Consider the following 18,647-nt stretch of genomic DNA (forward strand, 5'->3'; position numbering starts at 1 on the left):
TATTTTCAGAAATGTCAAACATGTTACTGTGATCCTTCCTATGTATTGTTTTATCGTCCAAAGAATTTACATTATACCTGAGATTTGTGGAACATTGTTTTTGTTAGAGTGAGAATGTTAGCCCATCGAGGCAAGAAGACTATGTACGGGACATTTAAGTATAAACCCTGTAATCAGAAACGTTCTAGATGAATGCTTAGGGGGAAAACGTGGGGAAAAAAAATATTGATGGAAGCACAAACCAATATTTGATGTAATATGTGGTGACTTAAGGGGGAGGTAGCATTCATTCTATGAAAACTGAGCTATCCTACAAATAAATTTAAAAAAAGCTACCTCTTCTATGCAACCTTCTCTGTGTCTGTCTGTCTGTCTGTCTTCCTCGCCGATGCCACTCATCCCTTGGGTATTCCTGGTCCTGCCGGGGCTGGACCTCGGTAGGTGGCACCACAAACAGGGACCCAAAGGGTAAACCTCTTAATATTGCATTTTCGGGGTGATTAGGACTTCACCTAGGGTGCTGCAGAGCCCCCTGCATAAGATAGGTAGGGTGAGATGGGTGAACAGTGAGATATTTATTAGAGACCTTTATTAGAGATTTCAGAACATGGGTAACAGAGAATCTAAGGAAAGACAGTTATTTATTGATATAATTAAGCATTTATTAATGAAGAGAGGAATTAAAGTTTCAAAGTCTACTTTACAATCTTTTCTTTTGTACAAGAGCAATGCCCTTGGTTTCCTGAAGAGGGCACCGTAAGTATGGACACGTGGCATAAGGTGGGAGAAACACTTAAACAGTATTATTCATATCATGGCCCTGAGGGTATTCCAGCTGAGACTTTTTCTCTCTGGAATTTAAGTAGGGATGCACTTGACCCTACTCCAGAGGTTGAAAGAGTTCCATCTAAAAAAGATCATTTGGATTCCAAACAAGAATGTTACAAAGAACTTAGGGAGATGATGGCTGTAGCATGCTTGAATGATGATGATGATCAACTGAGCCCTCAAGATGAAGAAGATTTGGAAGAAGCTGCAGCTAGATATTATGAGAAGGAGGGAGATTGTACTTTTTCTGTGGCAAAGCCTCAACCTAAGCCACACACTCTTAAAAATCCTTTAAAGCTAGAGGTTCCTAAATCTGGTCCAAGACCTCCTAGACCACCTAGACCTCCTTTGGCTCCTCATCCTTCCCCATACGCTGGTAATGGAGCACCTTACCCTCATAGGAGGTTAAAGGATGCTGATGAGGATCCTACTATTTCAGCATGCTTTCCAATAGTGTTTGGTGAGTTTGAGGATGATGAACCAGTCTGGGAGCCCTTAACTATGAAGTTACTAAAGGAATTGAAACAGGCTTGCTCTATGTATGGGCCCCAGGCTCCATATACACAAACTCTGTTAGATGCTCTTGCTGCCAGGTTGCTAAATCTTGTCTTACAGGGGGTCAATACTTACATTGGAGAACAGAGTATGAAGACTTGGCAAAAAAGCAAAGTGCAGCTAACAAACGGCATGACATTAAAACAGTAACATATGACATGCTAACTGGCAGTGGAGAATATGATAGTGCCCAGAATCAAATGAGATTAGACAAATGAGCCTTGGAACAAGCAACAGGATGCACTCTTAATGCCTGGAAAGGCCTGCCGCAGGGCTCGGATCACACCTCTCTCTTGGCAGGCATTAAGCAAAGGTCAGAAAAGCCTTATGAAGATTTTGTCTCTTGACTTTTGCTTTCAGTAAGGCGTGCTATTACTAATCAAGAAGCTGCAGACATACTTATTTGTCAGCTGGCTTTTGAGAATGCAAATTCTACATGTCAGGCAATATTGAGACCAATAAAAAAAGTCTGGAACTCTCACCGATTACATTAGGGCTTGTGCTGATGTTAGCCCTGCTATGATGCAGGGGATAGCCATTGCAGCAGCCCTGAAGGGACACACATTCCCTCAGGTTGTTCAGAACGTGGTGAGACCTCATAACGGAGGCACAAGGCCCACAGGAGAGGTATGCTTTTCCTGTGGAAAAAGTGGGCATTTCAGCAGAAATTGTCCTCAAAAATCTGTGGGAGAAGGTATGACACCACCCAATAGTGCTTCTTCTGAAACTATTCTCCCAAAGGCTCTTCGTCCTCTCTGTCAAAAGGGATTTCACTGGGCAAAAGATTGTAAATCAAAGTTACACAATGACGGAACCCCTTTGGCACCCTCACGAGGAAATCCCGTTCAGAACCAGGGAAACGTCTTGCGGGGCCAGCCCCAGGCCCCGACAATGATAGGGGCAACTTCTCTCAACCCGTTCATCCCCTTTCTTCCATCTCAGAGCTCTGCCAAGCAACCCCAGGGAGTGCAGGATTGGACCTCCGTTCCACCACTGCAACAATATTAACTCCTGATTCACCCGTGGTTAGAATACCAAAGGGGGTTAAGGGACCCCTTCCAAAAGGAGTCATGGGAATTGTTTTGGGACAGAGTTCGTTTTCTCTTCAAGGTCTTACTGTTGTTCCCAGGGTCATAGATTCAGATTATACTGTAGAAATATAGGTAATGATTTCACCCCCCACTAAAATGCAACAAATTCATAAAGATCAAAGAATTGCCCAATTATTACTTTTGCCTATTGTTCTTTGGGATCCACAGCCACACAGGCAGATAGGGGAAACAAAGGATTTGGCTCTAGTGACCTTGTATTCTGGGTACAAGAAATTACCCAGAAAAGACCTATGAAAACGTTAAAGGTTAATGGTAAAAACGTGGTAGGATTGCTGGACATTGGAGCAGACGTTTCCTGCACAGCTGGCAAAGACTGGTCTAATTCTTGGCCCACACAAACCACGGCTAATGAACTTGTGGATCTAGGGAAAGCACCCTCGGTGGTGAAAAGCTCACAAATATTATCTTGGCAAGAAGAAGAAGGTCAGCAGGGCACCTTCCAGCCTTATGTAATATCTTCTCTCCCCCTCACATTATGGGGAAGAGATATTTTAGCCCAAATGGGAATTTTGTTGTATAGCCCAGATGAAAAAGTATCAGCTCAAATGCTGCAAATGAAATATGATCCTCAGAAAGGGTTAGGAAAAAAACAGCAGGGCAGGTTATACCCTGTAGAACTACAAGTTAATAATCAACGATTGGGCTTAGGATATCCAAATTCATAATGGAGGCCAATGTTCGTAATGCTGACCCCATTATCTGGAAATCAGAAACCCCAGTATGGTTTGAACAATGGCCGTTAACATCAGAAAAACTTTCAACAGCCACAGCCTTAGTACAAGAACAACTTGAGGCAGGGCATATAGAACCCTCTAATAGCCCTTGGAATACCCCTATATTTGTTATAAAAAAGAAATCTGGGAAATGGAGATTGCTGCAGGACCTTAGAGCAATAAATGCTACCATGGAAGATATGGGGGCTCTGCAACCGGGACTGCCTTCCCTGGTTGCTGTCCCAAAAGGGTACAGTGTGATAGTTATAGATTTGCAGGATTGTTTTTTTTTTTTTTTTACCATTCCTCTGACTATACAGGACAGGAAGAGGTTTGCATTTAGCCTATCTTCAACGAATTTTAAACAGCCCTATCAGAGATATCAATGGAAAGTACTTCCCCAGGGAATGAAAAATAGTCCTACACTTTGTCAAAAGTTTGTGAATAAAACAATTCAAAGTGTTAGAAGCCAATATCCTGAAGTTTATTTGATACATTATATGGATGATATACTTTTGGCATATGCAGATAGAGTTATTTTGCAAGAAGCTCTGCAAAAATTAGAGGAACCCTTACAGAGTGAGGGACTTAAAATTGCTCCCAAAAAGATTCAAGTTAATCCTCCAATAACCTATTTAGGCAGACTCTTAAATTCAGAAACAGTCACTCATTAGCCTTTACAGCTGAGGACTGACCATTTGAATACTTTAAATGATTTCCAAAAATGATTGGGAGATATTAATTGGATTAGGCCTTTTTTAAGATTAACTACTGCAGAATGGAAGCCTCTGTTTAATATATTGCAAGGAGATGCTGATCCTTCTTCACCTAGAGCTCTAACTCCTGAGACAAAAGGGGCCTTGGCCTGGGTTGAACAGGCTTTGCGACAGTCTCAGGTTCTCAGATTAGATTATGCAAACAGTTGGCAGTTGATACTGCTTCCCACAGCGGTGGCTCCCACAGGAGTGTTTTGGCAAAACAGACCCCTAGAGTGGATTAATTTGCCTGCAACTGCTAAAAAGGTAGTGGCCCCATATCCTGGGCTTGTGGCTAATTTGATTGTCAAGGGACACAAACGAAACATAGAACTGTTTGGTCAGGAGCCGCAAGAGATTATTGTACCATATTCAAAAGAGCAATTGGATTCTTTGATAGGCTTTGATACAGATTGGCAAATAGCTTTAGGCAGCTATTCAGGTCAGGTACTGCATTATATGCCTTCCAGTCCTATATTACAATTCATGTGCAAGTACCCAGTTATCTTTCCAGTGCTTTGTAAAAATAAACCTTTGCAAACAACTTGTAATATATTTACAGATGGGTCATCTAATGGAGAAGCAGCTATTCTTACTAAAAATATTAATAAGGTTATATTAACAGGAGAAACTTCTGCTCAAAAGGCAGAGTTAAGGGCCGTTATTGCTGCCTTTGCAATGTTTGCAGATCATGAGTTTAACCTCTTTTCTGATTCACAATATGTGGTAAGACTATTTCCCCATATCGAGACTGCGGTACTGCCAGAAAACAAAACCACTATTTTCCAGCTGCTTTCTGAACTGCAGCAGCAGATTTGGAACTGAAGTAAGTAATTTTTTGTAGGGCACATTCGAGCGCACTCTAAATTACCTGGTCCCTTACATGCATATAATGAACTTGCTGATGCTCTTACCAAACCTTACATTGCTACAGCTTTAGAAAAAGCTAAAGATTCTCATGCATTGCATCATCAAAATGCCTCAGCATTAAGATGCCAATTCCAAATTCCTAGAGAGGCTGCATGAGAAATTGTGCGGGCCTGCGCCCATTGCCCTACAACCTTGCCTTCTCTGACCTTTGGAGTTAACCCGAGAGGCCTACTCCCTAATGTATTGTGGCAGATGGATGTTACTCACATTCAGTCTTTTGGTAAATTGTCCTTTGTACATGTCACTGTAGACACATGTTCTCATGCCATAGTGGCTACTGCCCGAACGGGGGAAGCCTTCAAAGATGTGGTACAGCATTTGTTTACCTGCTTCTCTTACTTAGGCACTCCTAAAGCTGTAAAAACCGATAATGCTCCTGCTTATACTTCCAAATCATTTAAAGATTTCTGTGCTAGATTTAACATTGCCCACTCTACAGGAATTCCCTATAACCCTCAAGGACAAGCTATAGTAGAAAGAGCTCACCAAACCTTAAAAATTCAAATTAATAAATTACAAGAGGGAGAATTTAAGTACAGCTCCCCTCATCATGTTTTGCAGCGTGCTCTGTTCATGCTCAATAATCTCAATACCAATCTACAAGGTAATACGGCCATGTTGCGTCATTGGAATCCGGAACAAAATAACCCAAAGCCTCTGGTGCGCTGGAAGGACCTTCTTTCTGGACAATGGAAGGGACCTGATGTATTATTAACCAGCGGTGGAGGCTATGCTTGTGTTTTTCCACATAATGCAGATTCTCCCTTGTGGATTCCAGATAGATTAATTCGACACATCCAACAACCCATTAAGAAATTACTGGCCCCTGATGCCTCGGATGACCAAAAGGAAATTGCTACCACTGCCATGCCCTCAACCGCCACCAAGGAATCCCCTTGAGGAGATATCCCCTCCATCCAGCTCAGCATCTACACCACCTCCTGAAGATCCTCCCATTGATCAGCTGGCCCGCCTAGCACTCACAAGAATGTCATCTCAGAATCATCATAAAAGACCATGGCTGCATCGACGACCTTCTCAAGCCACACAACGCGCCGATAGACCAACGTGGGGCCAAGTCAGGCATCTTTGTCATCTCGCCACAGACATGGTAAAATCTCAAAAGATTCCAGTTATTGCTGAAAACCACTTCCTTGCCATCTTGGCTCTACTTTCATGTCAGGTAATATTGGTCTCTTCTCATGATGCTTACTGGGCTTATTTTCCAGATCCACCAGTTTTATAGGTTGTTACTTCAGATGAAATGCCAATAAGGGTAACTTCTGATAAACCTAAAGTGCTTGGTGGATCCTATTCTCCTTATCGTACAGGGAAATATCCAATTAATTTTAAGTTTACATATTATGGGCTAACTAGTAACCCACCAATTTGCTTTAATTTTCCACACAATGAGACTAAAAAAATGATGATTACACAGTCTAAAGTCAGCTGTTTGGGAGCCTCTAAAAAGGCAATTATAACTGACTCACCAACAAATGGCCAAAAGACCAGATATGTTTGGTTGATGTTCTTGAGATTGCAGAGAAACTTGGATCCTTATATTCAAATTAAAGACAAGCCTCCACCACCTTATTCTAAGTGTTTAGGACCTCCATCTAAACCATCTAATGAATCTGATAAAGTGTAGAATACAATTAATTATGATATAGGGTACTCACCATGGAAATTGTGTACTTATGACTCTTGCATTGATTATAAAATTGCCAGAGGTGGAAATGTTACAATAAATGATTGGAGTAATGCGAATCCGGAATATGATCCTAAAACTATTAAAAATTATACCAATAGATTTGTAGATTGGAAAAATTCAATGGTGCCCTGGCCAGTGACTGCCTCTAGATGGCACAACAATGCCTTAGTCCCTCCAATGCTAACATACCAGAGGGACGGGCACGTACATTGGCAGCCTGACTTATGGAGAGCTGTAGCAGCAACCAGCTCTATACTTTCAACTCAGCCCAATAGAACTATATTATACTATATTCAGGCTTGTTTACCATCACCTTATGCTTTCATGTCTACTAATGATTCCAACAAACTGCAAATATATCCTAATTACACTGGAGGACCTACAATAGTTATTTGTGATCAATGCATATTATCTACCTGTATAACTTCTTCTTTTAATGTTCAAGCCTTTGTTATTCTTAAAAGACTGCCTTATCTTATGATACCAGTCAATATTACGGGTATCTGGTATGATAATTATGGATTGCTAGTTCTACAGCAAGTTAAAGAATTGCTTAGACCTCGTAGGTTGATAGGACTGTTAATTTTAGGGATCTCTGCATTGATAGCCTCCATAGCTTCAGTTACTGTTGTCGCAGTTTCACTTTCACAGCAAGTGCATATGGCTCAGCATGTTAATGATCTATCTAAGAACGTTTCACTTACTCTTGCTACTCAAGAAACTATTGATAGAAAATTAGAAGCTAAAGTAGATGCTTTAGAAGAAGCTGTATTACATATAGGAACTAAGTTTCAGGCTTTACGTGTCCGTTTGTCTCTTAAATGTCATGCAGAATATAGATGGATTTGCGTTACTCCTTTAAAAGTTAATGATTCATCATATTCTTGGGACCAAGTTCGCAATCACATGGTCGGGATTTGGAATAGTTCTGATACCAGTATAGATTTAACCAAGCTCCATCAGGAAATCAAAGACATAGGCCAATCTCATCTTGACTTTTCCACTGCTCAAACTGCCAATGATTTTTTTTACGAGCCTTTCAGATATTGTCTCTCACAATAATCTGCTGTCGTCTGTCTTGGGAATTGTGGCATCTATTTTTATAGTTGTAATTTTATTTCTTCTAATTCCCTGCATTGTTAGGATCCTGACAAAGAGCATCAGAGAGGTCTCTCTGGAACTCCATTCTGCTCTTCTAAAAAATAAAAAATGGGGAGATGTTGGGAGGCGCCGGGATGCACCCAGTCTGTGACAAGGTCATGGGACAAGAGAGGAACCTGCAAGGCAGCTCTTCCTCACACGGGGCTGCCCCAGGGGCCCAATATGTCCCCTCTGGAGCCGCTGGGACGAGAAAGGAACCTGCAAGGCAGCTCTTCCCCTCGAGGTTGTCCCAGGGGCCTGGTATGTCCCTTTCTTCCTTCTGTCTTACAGTTGTTGGGCTTTCTATTAATTTTTGGAAATGATAATATATAGTAATAAGGGCTCGCTGGAAAAGTCCAAGCCTTTTTGGAAATGCTCAAGATTGATCTGGCTCAGGACACTACCATAAACATCAAGTCATAAAAGAAAAGGCCACAGGTATAGTTTGGCTGCTTGCTTAAAAGATTATAATGTTCTAGAATAGAAAAGAGTAGAGGTATTTAGATTTAGAAGCAGATATACTGCTTTAGTTTACTTGCTCCTTGGTTGAAAGGGTTTTCACTATTGCTATTTCCTTGCTGCTATTTGTTCATTGTTTCCCTTTCTTTAAACAACATGGGATATTATGGGTATTTTTGTAAAATTAGAAAATGGGGCATATAGGATTGTAATAGAAGATTTATATTAACCAGCTTTACTGCCATTATCTTACTATTAATAGAGGTGTTTTGCTGCTTTAGAGGTGTTTTTGCAGTTTAATAGTTAATCGTTGTAAATTGAGATTTTGTGGTGTTAGGTAAAGAAAAATATCAGGTTTTTCTCATGGTACTATTTTCAGAAATGTCAAACATGTTACTGTGACCCTTCCCATGTATTGTTTCATTGTCCAAAGAACTTAAATTATACCTGAGATTTGTGGAACATTGTTTTTGTTAGAGTGAGAATGTTAGGCCATTGAGGCAAGAAGACTATGTACGGGACATTTAAGTATAAACCCTGTAATCAGAAACGTTCTAGATGAATGCTTAGGGGAAAAACATGGGGAAAAAAAATATTGACGGAAGCACAAACCAATATTTGATGTAATATGTGGTGACTTAAGGGGGAGGTAGCATTCATTCTATAAAAACTGAGCTATCCTAAAAATTAAAAAAAAAAAAAAAAGCTACCTCTTCTATGCAACCTTCTCTGTGTGTGTCTGTCTTCCTCGCCGACGCCACTCATCCCTTGGGTATTCCTGGTCCTGCCGTGGCTGGACCTCGGCAGTCATCCCCTTGTCCTCCATCACTCAATCTTTCCCAGCATCAGAGTTTTTTCAAATGAGTCAGTTCTTTGCATCAGGTGGCCAAAGTGTTGGAGTTTCAGCTTGAAAATCAGTCCTTCTAATGAACATCCAGGACTGATCTCCTTTAGAATGAACTGGTTGGATCTTCTTGCAGCTGAAAGGACTCTCAACAGTCTTCTCCAACACCACAGCTCAAAAGCATCAATTCTTTGGCACTCAACTTTCTTTATAGTCCAATTATCACATCCATACATGACCACTGGAGAATCCATAGCCTTGACTAGATAGAACTTGATTGGACAAGTAATGTATCTGTTTTTTAATATGCTGTCCATGTTGGTCATAACTTTGCTTCAAAGGAGTAAGTGTCTTTTAATTTCATGGCTGCAGTCGTCATCTGCAGTGATTTTGGAGCCCAGAAAGATAAAGTCAGCCACTGTTTCCACTGTTTCCCCATCTATTTGCCATGAAGTGATGGAACCAGATGTCATGATCTTAGTTTTCTGAATGTTGAGTTTTAAGCCAACTTTTTCACTCTCCTTTTTCACTTTCATCAAGAGGCTCTTTAGTTCTTCTTCACTTTCTGCCATAAGGGTGGTGTCATCTGCATATCTGAGGTTATTGATATTTCTCCTGGCAATCTTGATTCCAGCTTGTGCTTCCCCCAGCCCAGCATTTCTCATGATATACTCTGCATATAAGTTAAATAAGTAGGATGACAATATACAGCATTGAGGTACTCCTTGTCCTATTTGAAGCCAGTCTGTTACATGTCCAGTTCTAACTGTTGCCTTCTGGCCTGCATACAGATTTCTCAGGAGGCAGGTCAGGTGGTTTAGTATTCTCATCTCTTTCAGGATTTTCCAGTTTGTTGTGATCCACATAGTCAAAGGCTTTGGCATAGTCAATAAAGCAGAAATAAATGTTTTTTGTTTTTTTGAACTCTCTTGCTTTTTTGATGATCCAATGGATGTTGGCAATTTGATCACTGGTTCCTGTGCCTTTTCTAAAACTAGCTTGAACATCTGGAAGTTCATGGTTCACATATTGCTGAAATCTGGCTTGGAGAATTTTGAGCATTACTTTACTAGCGTGTGAGATGAGTGCAATTGTGTGGTAGTTTGAGCATTCTTTGGCATTGCCTTTCTTTGGGATTGGAATGAAAACTGACCTTTTCCAGTCCTGTGGCCACTGCTGAGTTTTCCAAACTTGCTGGCATTTTGAGTGCAGCACTTTCACAGCATCATCTTTCAGGATTTGAATTTAGGTTTAAAGGCTGTCAATTTTTACCTGTATATACACTAAGTATGTTTCTTAGATGGAAAATAATATTAACTTCATATCAAATTTGAACTAGGCCAAAAAAATTTCATCAAAATAGCAAGTGCTAACATGTAAGTGGTTGTGATTATTGTTCAGTTGCTTAATCATGTCTGACTCTTTGAGACTCCCTGGACTGCAATGTGCCAAGTTTCCCTGTCCTTTGCTACCTCCCAGAGTTTGTCCAACTCATGTCTATTGAGTCAATGATACCATCCAATCATCTCATTTTCTGCCATCCACTTCTCCTCCTACCTCAATCTTTCCCAGCATCAAGGTTTTGCCCAATGAGTCAGTTCTTTGCCTCAGTTGGCCAAAGAATTGGAGCTTCAGCATCAGTCCTTCCAGTAAACATTCAGGGTTGATTTCCTTTAAGATTGAGTGGTTTGATCTCCTTGCTGCCCAAGGGACTCTCAAGTGTCGTCTCCAGCACCACTGTTCAAAAGCATCAAATTTTTGGTGCTCAGCCTTCTTTTGTGGTTCACCTCTCACATGACTACTGGAAAAGCCATAGCTCTGACTTTATGGACCTTTGTTAGTAAAGTGATGTCTCTGCTTTTTAATATGCTGTCTAGGTTGGTCATAGCTTTTCTTCCAAGGAACAAGCAGTTTTTAATTCCATGGCTGCAGCCACCATCAGCAGTGATTTTGGAGCCCAAGACAATAAAGTCTGTCACTGTTTCCATTTTTTCCCCATCTGTTTGCCATGAAGGACTTCTCTGATCGCTCAGAAGGTAAAGAATACACCTGCAATGCGGGAGACCTGAGTTCGATCCCTTGGTTGGGAAGATCCCCTGGAGAAGGGAAAGGCTACCCACTCCAGTATCCTGGCCTATAGAATGCAATGGACTGTATAGCCCATGGGATCCCAAAGAGTTAGAAACGACTGAGCAGCTTTCACTTCACTTCACTTCATTTGCCATGAAGCGATGGGACCAGATGTCATGATCTTAGTATTTTGAATGTTGAGTTTTAAGCCAGCTTTTTCACTCTCTTCTTTCACCTTCATAAAGAAACTCTTTCGTTCCTCTTCACTTTTTGCCATTTTGGCGGTGTCATATGCATATCTCACGTTACTGATGTTTCTTCCAGCAATTTTGAATTCACCTTGAGATTCATCCAGTCCAGCATTTCACATGGTGTACCCTGTATAAAAGTTAAATAACCAGGGTGACAATAAACAGCTTTGGCATACCCCTTTCCCTATTTTGAAGAGTTTGCTGTTCCATGTCCAGTTCTAACTGTTGCTTCTTTGACTTGCATACAGGTTTCTCAGAAGTCAGATAAGGTGCCCTTTTATTCTCATCTCTTTTAGAATTGTCCACAATTTGTTGTGATCCACCTAGTCAATGGTTTTAGCATAGTCAATGAAGCAGAGGTAGATATTTTCTGTAATCCCCTTGCTTTTTCTATGATCCAACTCTTGCTGGCAATTTTATCTCTTGTTCTTAGGCCTTTTCTAAATACATCTTGAACAAAGGAAGTTTTTGGCTCATGTATTGCTGAGGCTAGTTTGAGCATTACTGTAGAACATGTGAAATGAGCACAATTGTGTGGTAGTTTGAATTCTTTGGCATTACCCTTTTTTGGTTTTGGAATGAAATATGATCATATCCAGTCCTGTCACCACTGCTGCGTTTTCCAAATTTGCTGGCATATTTAGCATAGCACTTTAATATCATCATCATTTAGGACTTGAAATAGCTCAGCTGGAAGTCCATCACCTCCACTAGCATTGTTCATAATAATACTTCCTAAGGCCCACTTGACTTCACACTTCTGGTGTCTGGCTCTTGGTGGTTGTTCACACCATCATTCTTATCCGGGACATAAAGATTTTTTTTTTTTTTTTGGTACAATTCTTCTGTGCATTATTTCCACCTCTTCTTAATCTCCCCTGCTTCTGTTAGGCCCATACCATTTCTGTCCTTTATTGTGGCTATTTTGTATGGAATATTCCCTTGGTATCTCTAATTTTCTTGAAGGGATCTCTTGTCTTTCTTATTATGTTCTTTTCCTATATTTCTCTGCATTGTTCTTTTAAGTAGGCTTTCTTATCTCTCTTAGCTATTCTTTGAAACTCTGCATTTAGATAAGTATATTTTTCTCTTTCTGCTTTGCCTTTAGCTTCTCTTCTCAGCTATTTGTAACATCTCCTCAGACAACTGTTTTCTCTTTTTTGCATTTTTTCCCTTAGGGATGGTTTTGATCGCCACCTCCTGTATAATGTTATGAACCTCCATACATAGTTCTTCAGGCACTCTGTTTATCACATCTAATCCCTTTAATGTATTTGTCACTTCCACATTATAATCTTAAAGGAGTTGGTTTAGGTCATACTTGAATGGCCTAATGGTTTTCCCTACTGTCTTCAATTGAAGTCTGAATTTTGCAACAAGGAGTTCATGATCTAAGCCACAGTGAGTTCTCAGTCTTGTTTTAACTGAATGTACAGAGCTTCCCTACCTTTGACTGAAATGAATATAATCAATTTAATTTTGGTATTGACTATCTGGTGAGATGCATGTGTAGAGTCGTCTCTTGTGTTGTTGGTTGAGCGTGTTTACTGTGACCAGTGAATTCTTCTGGCAAAACTCTGTTAGCCTTTGCTCTGCTTCATTTTGTAAGTGGTATATATTTCAAAAGGTCCTCAATAGATATTATTGTTACTTCACATTTAGTTGTAATGTTTTATTTCCAATATTCTTATGCAAACCCTTGCTTTGTCAAGCAATTAAACAACAAAACCAATACAAACTGTTCACCACCAGTTTAATAGTATCTAACTGTATATTTTAATAATAAGGCACTGGTAAGAATGTGATTTCACTCTATGTTATATTGTCTCCTTTGATAAATTCGTTTCACATCTGCATTTTCATTTGTGATGTATGTTTTGAGGATATACTGCTGATCTCACTCTCTGTGGTTATTTTTCTCAACCTCAGGAAGAAAAATCATGAGTGACTTCCTACTTCTCAGGGATGACACTGCAGGAAAAACATGTTTATGAGCTCATTTTTCAGAAATCCAAATCAAAATATTAGATGCATCCTAAAGCACCGAGATGACCTATGATCACACTCATCATTCCCTAGTTTCCACCAGGTTAGTTCCATGCTGATTTTAGAGAACAGAGAAATAGTGGTTCCAAAAGAGTAATTTAATTAAGAAAGGGTATATATATATATATATATATATATATATATATATATATATATATATATATATAAACTGATTCCCTTTCCAGTATAGCAGAAACTAACACAACATTGTAAAGTAATTACACTCTAATAAAAATTAATAAGGTGTAATAACCTCATTGAAAAATGAGGAAAAATAAAAACAAGCAATTCTTCAAGATGTATGTATGGCTAATAAGCCTTGGAAATCAGCTCAACATCTTTACCCATTAGACAATTGCTAATCAAAACTATAGTGAGATACCACAATGACTAGAATGTCTAAAATAAAAGACAGACAATAAGAAGAGATGTTGGACCCCCCCACACAGTACTGCTGTTATTGCAAGGGGTATGACTACTTTGTAAAACAGTCTGGCTGTTCCCCTCAAAGTTAAACATGTAAAGTTACCAGATGAACCAGCAATTCCACTCCTATATGCCTAAGAGGATTGAAAACATTTGCATTAACAAAGCTTATACATGAATATTTATAGGATTACAGTTGTACCCCCTTATCTGTGGTTTCACTTTCTGCAGTTTCAGTTACATGTGGTCAGTTGTAATATATATATATATTACAGTGGAAATATATATATTTATATATATGTATATACAAATTTGTCATATACATATAATTTATCATATATATATATATAATTATATATATATATATATGTATATGTATATATATATATATCCGTGGAAATTTCCAGAAGTGAATATTTCATAGAGGGAGGAGTTCAAGGTGTCAGAGTAAAAGGGCATAGATGTTACCTTCCCACATTCACACATCAAATATACTTAATGCATCTATATGTGAAACTTATAACTAACTGGAAACTGGCAGAAAGACTCTTATACAACCAAGGTTGTAAGAAAAATATATTCGTGGTCATGTAGGAAGAGAGATCATGTGATCAGGTTGTGACCTGTGCTGCTGCTGCTGCTAAGTCACTTCAGTCATGTCTGACTCCGTGTGACTCCATGTACTGCAGCCTACCAGGCTCCTCGTCCACGGGATTTTCAGGGCAAGAGTACTGGAGTGGGTTTCCGTTGCCTTCTCCGGTGACCTGTGCACTTGTGAGAGAACTCGGAGAGAAAGAGGGTTGCACTTGTGGACGCTTGCCTGGTTTGGCCCCACAGATGTGATGCCCAAGCCCTGGGGTCCTACTTCACTGAGGCAAACTTTCTTAACTGATTGGAGGACCACTGGGACAGACAGAACAGCTGTGGGAAGCCTGTACTCCACACATAAAAAGCACATTGCAGTGGTCTGTTCTAGGGGCTGGTTGATTTTCCACAACCTGCTCACTGCATGCTCCAGCCTAAACTGAGCAAGCACTTTGGTCTTGCTCATCCCACACCACAGTGTGGCACTGGATCTGTGACACCCCTGACTGTGAAAAAGACTCAAAAGTAGGATATAGAGATGACCAAGTCCTGGGATGGGGCTTGCATGGAGTGGTAGCAGCCATTGTTGGTGCTACTCAAAGGGTGCCTCAGAAGCTGCCCAGATATCTGATAGTAATTGTTCCACCATAGATCACATCACAATACATACCAGAAGTCCACATGGACCCCTGAAAATCTTGCAGAACAATTGCACAACAATGTAGGGGTGGCAGAGGTTAGGGACACTTATAGACACTGAGAGACAAAAGGGACTTGCACGCCAGACTGTGTCTGAGTGGAAACACTGGTACCTACACAGGCAACACATTAGACATTCGTCTGTGCACAGGCCCCAGATACATCAGCATTTCAATCCTCTGGGGCAAGGGTCACAGTACAGGGAGAAGGAAAAATACACACTTAAAGGAAGCAGAGTCAGCTTGAGCCTGACCCTCTGGGCTTCTGCTCCAGCAAAATGGAATCAGACCCTGTCCCTGACAGGGCAATGACAGCCACCTAAAAGAGAAGTCCCTCTTCACACCCAGTGCCAATTGGAGCCCATTGATATTCACCCCTACCCCCTATCAAGGTAAGGGCTGTCAGGACAGTTTCAAAGATGTCACGTGCAACCATATCAAATCTAGCACCACCACCCCCAACATATATTGGACACAGTTTCCATAGTGATGCATACTTATAAGAACACGCCTTCAAGACCGAAATAGGTCTCAACTAAATTGATAGAGGCAGAGAAAATGAAACCAAATGAAAAGACAAAGTAACTACTGTCAGTTGAAGTAGCAAGACAAAATCCCTGAAAAAAAAAAAAAACATGAAACAGAAATGAACAATTTACCAAATAAACAATCCTAAACATTGGCAATAAAAATGCTAATTCAATCAGGGAAAAGAGTAAATGTAAACAGTAACATTTTAAGAAACATAAAATATCTGTTTAGTTCTTTGGCCCATTTTTTGATTGGGTCATTTATTTTTCTGGAATTGAGCTGCAGGAGTTGCTTGTATATTTTTGAGATTAATCCTTTGTCTGTTTCTTCATTTGCTATTATTTCCTCCCAATCTGAGGGCTGTCTTTTCACCTTACTTATAGTTTCCTTTGTAGTGCAAAAGCTTTTAAGTTTCATTAGGTCCCATTTGTTTAGTTTTGCTTTTATTTCCAATATTCTGGGAGGTGGGGTCATAGAGGATCTTGCTTTGATTTATGTCGGAGAGTGTTTCTCCAAAGAAGACATACAGATGGCTAACAAACACATGAAAAGATGCTCAACATCACTCATTATTAGAGAAATGCAAATCAAAACCACAATGAAGTACCATTACACGCCAGTCAGGATGGCTGCTATCCAAAAGTCTACAAGCATTAAATGCTGGAGAGGGTGTGGAGGAAAGGGAACCCTCTTACACTGTTGGTGGGAATGCAAACTAGTACAGCCGCTATGGAAAACAGTGTGGAGATTCCTTAAAAAACTGGAAATAGAACTGCCATATGACCCAGCAATCCCACTTCTGGGCATACACACTGAGGAAACCAGATCTGAAAGAGACACGTGCACCCCAATGTTCATCGCAGCACTGTTTATAATAGCCAGGACATGGAAGCAACCTAGATGCCCATCAGCAGATGAATGGATAAGGAAGCTGTGGTACATATACACCATGGAATATTACTCAGCCATTAAAAAGAATTCATTTGAACCAGTCCTAATGAGATGGATGAAGCTGGAGCCCATTATACAGAGTGAAGTAAGCCAGAAAGATAAAGAACATTACAGCATACTGACACATGTATACGGAATTTAGAAAGGTGATAACGATAACCCTATATGCAGAACAGAAAAAGAGACACAGAAATACAGAACAGACTTTTGAACTTTGTGGGAGAATGTGAGGGTGGGATATTTCAAAAGAACAGCATGTATACTATCTATGATGAAACAGATCACCAGCCCAGGTGGGATGCATGAGACAAGTGCTCGGGCCTGGTGCACTGGGAAGACCCAGAGGAATCGGGTGGAGAGGGAGGTGGGAGGGGGGATCGGGATTGGGAATACATGTAAATCCATGGCTGATTCATATCAATGTATGACAAAACCCACTGGAAAAAAATAATAATAATAATAAAAAAAAAGAAAAAAGAAAAAAAAAAAAGCTGGATAAAGACAAAAAAAAAAAAAAAAGAAACATAAAATAAATCCAAATGGAAATAAGGAATTCAATAGTTGAAATATATATTAAAAACAAACAAACACCTCACTAGAAGAAAAAAAGGCAAAGCAGGATAATACAGAATACTACATGAAGTATCTGGAAGTTTGTATGGTAAATGCCATCCAATAAGAACAGCAGAAAGAAGATAATTTAACACAAAAGAAAATTGAAAGATATCTGAGATAGCATTACATGTACTAACATTCACATTATAGGGTCCAAAAAAAGAAAGAAGAGAAATAGAAGGGAACCAAATATGTATTTGAGCAAATTGTGACTGAAAATTTCTCAAACTTAAAGAAGGAAACAGATATAGGAAGCACATATAGTCCCAAATAAAGTGAACCTAAAGAGATCCACATCAAGATATATCACAATTAAAATGGCAAAGATCGAAAAGAATATTCTAACAGCAGCAAGAGAAAAGCAAAGAGTCATATACAAGAGAATTCCCATAAGGTTATCAGCTGATTTTTCTGCTGAAAGTTTGAAGGACAGAAGGGAGTTGCACATCACATTCAAAGTGCTGAAAGGGAAAACCTCCAAATCTAATATGCACTATCTAACAATATTATCAATTAGAATAGATGGAGAAGTAAAGAAATTCTCAGAAAAGCAAAACCAAAGAGTTAGGGAGTACTAAAAAAAAAAAAAAAAAAGAAAAGAAAAGTTGAAGGGACTTATCTAAATGGAAATGAAATAAGCATCTATTATAAAGGAAAAATCTCACTAGTAAAAGACAAATATAGTGGAAGAACTGGGTATCAAACATATATCTAGATCAATACATAAATTACAAGATAAAAAACTGTAAAAGCAAAAAAAAAAAAAAACCTGTTAAAGCAACTGTAAGAAATAGTTAAGAAACAAACATGAAGAAGTAGCTTTAAAAAAAAAAAAAAAAACATAGAAAGAGAGAGCAAAAAATGTAGAACTTTTAGAATGGATTTTAACTTAAATGACTGCCAATTAAAAATATGTAGATATAACTAAAGGTCAACATATGTGAACTCCATGGTAACCACAAACTGAAAATCTAAAATAGATACACAAAAATTGCAATGAAAGGAATTCAAGTATACTAATAAAGAAAATCATCAAACTACAAGGGAGAAAAGCAGAAAGAATAAATTAATAGATAAGAACTATAAAAGTATCTGAAATCAAGGAATAAAATGGTAAATGTGCATATCTATCAGTCATTACTTTAATTATCACAGATTTAACGGGCCATTTAAAAGAAAAAAGTGGCAAATTGTATTAAAAAAAGAAGACTCTTAAAGAAGCTGGATGAAGCTAAAATTGGAATCAAGATTGTCATGAGAAATATCAATAACATCACATATGTAGATGATAGCACCCTAATTGCAGAAAACAAAGAGAAACTAAAGAGCTTCTTGATGACATGAAAGAGGTGAGAGAAAAAAGTTGGATTAAAACTCAGCATTCAAAAAACTAAAATCATGACATCTGGTCCCATTACTTCATGGAA

The 18,647-nt window shown here is 39.2% G+C and overlaps 1 protein-coding gene across 1 annotated transcript; it reads left to right on the plus strand.

Annotated features, from left to right (window-relative positions):
- The first annotated feature begins 2,725 nt into the window (after nucleotides 1–2,725).
- LOC133052721 (endogenous retrovirus group K member 7 Pro protein-like) lies at nucleotides 2,726–3,160 on the plus strand. The gene has a single exon (XM_061137594.1). The coding sequence runs from the start codon at nucleotides 2,726–2,728 to the stop codon at nucleotides 3,158–3,160; it is 435 nt and encodes a 144-aa protein (XP_060993577.1).
- The last annotated feature ends 15,487 nt before the right edge of the window (nucleotides 3,161–18,647 follow it).

This window comes from Dama dama, chromosome X (genome assembly GCF_033118175.1).
Source record: "Dama dama isolate Ldn47 chromosome X, ASM3311817v1, whole genome shotgun sequence".
Taxonomy (NCBI): domain Eukaryota; kingdom Metazoa; phylum Chordata; class Mammalia; order Artiodactyla; family Cervidae; genus Dama; species Dama dama.

Coding starts and splice junctions, on each gene's coding strand:
- LOC133052721 (XM_061137594.1), top strand. CDS start 2,726: ATGAAAACGTTAAAGGTTAATGGTAAAAACGTGGTAGGATTGCTGGAC.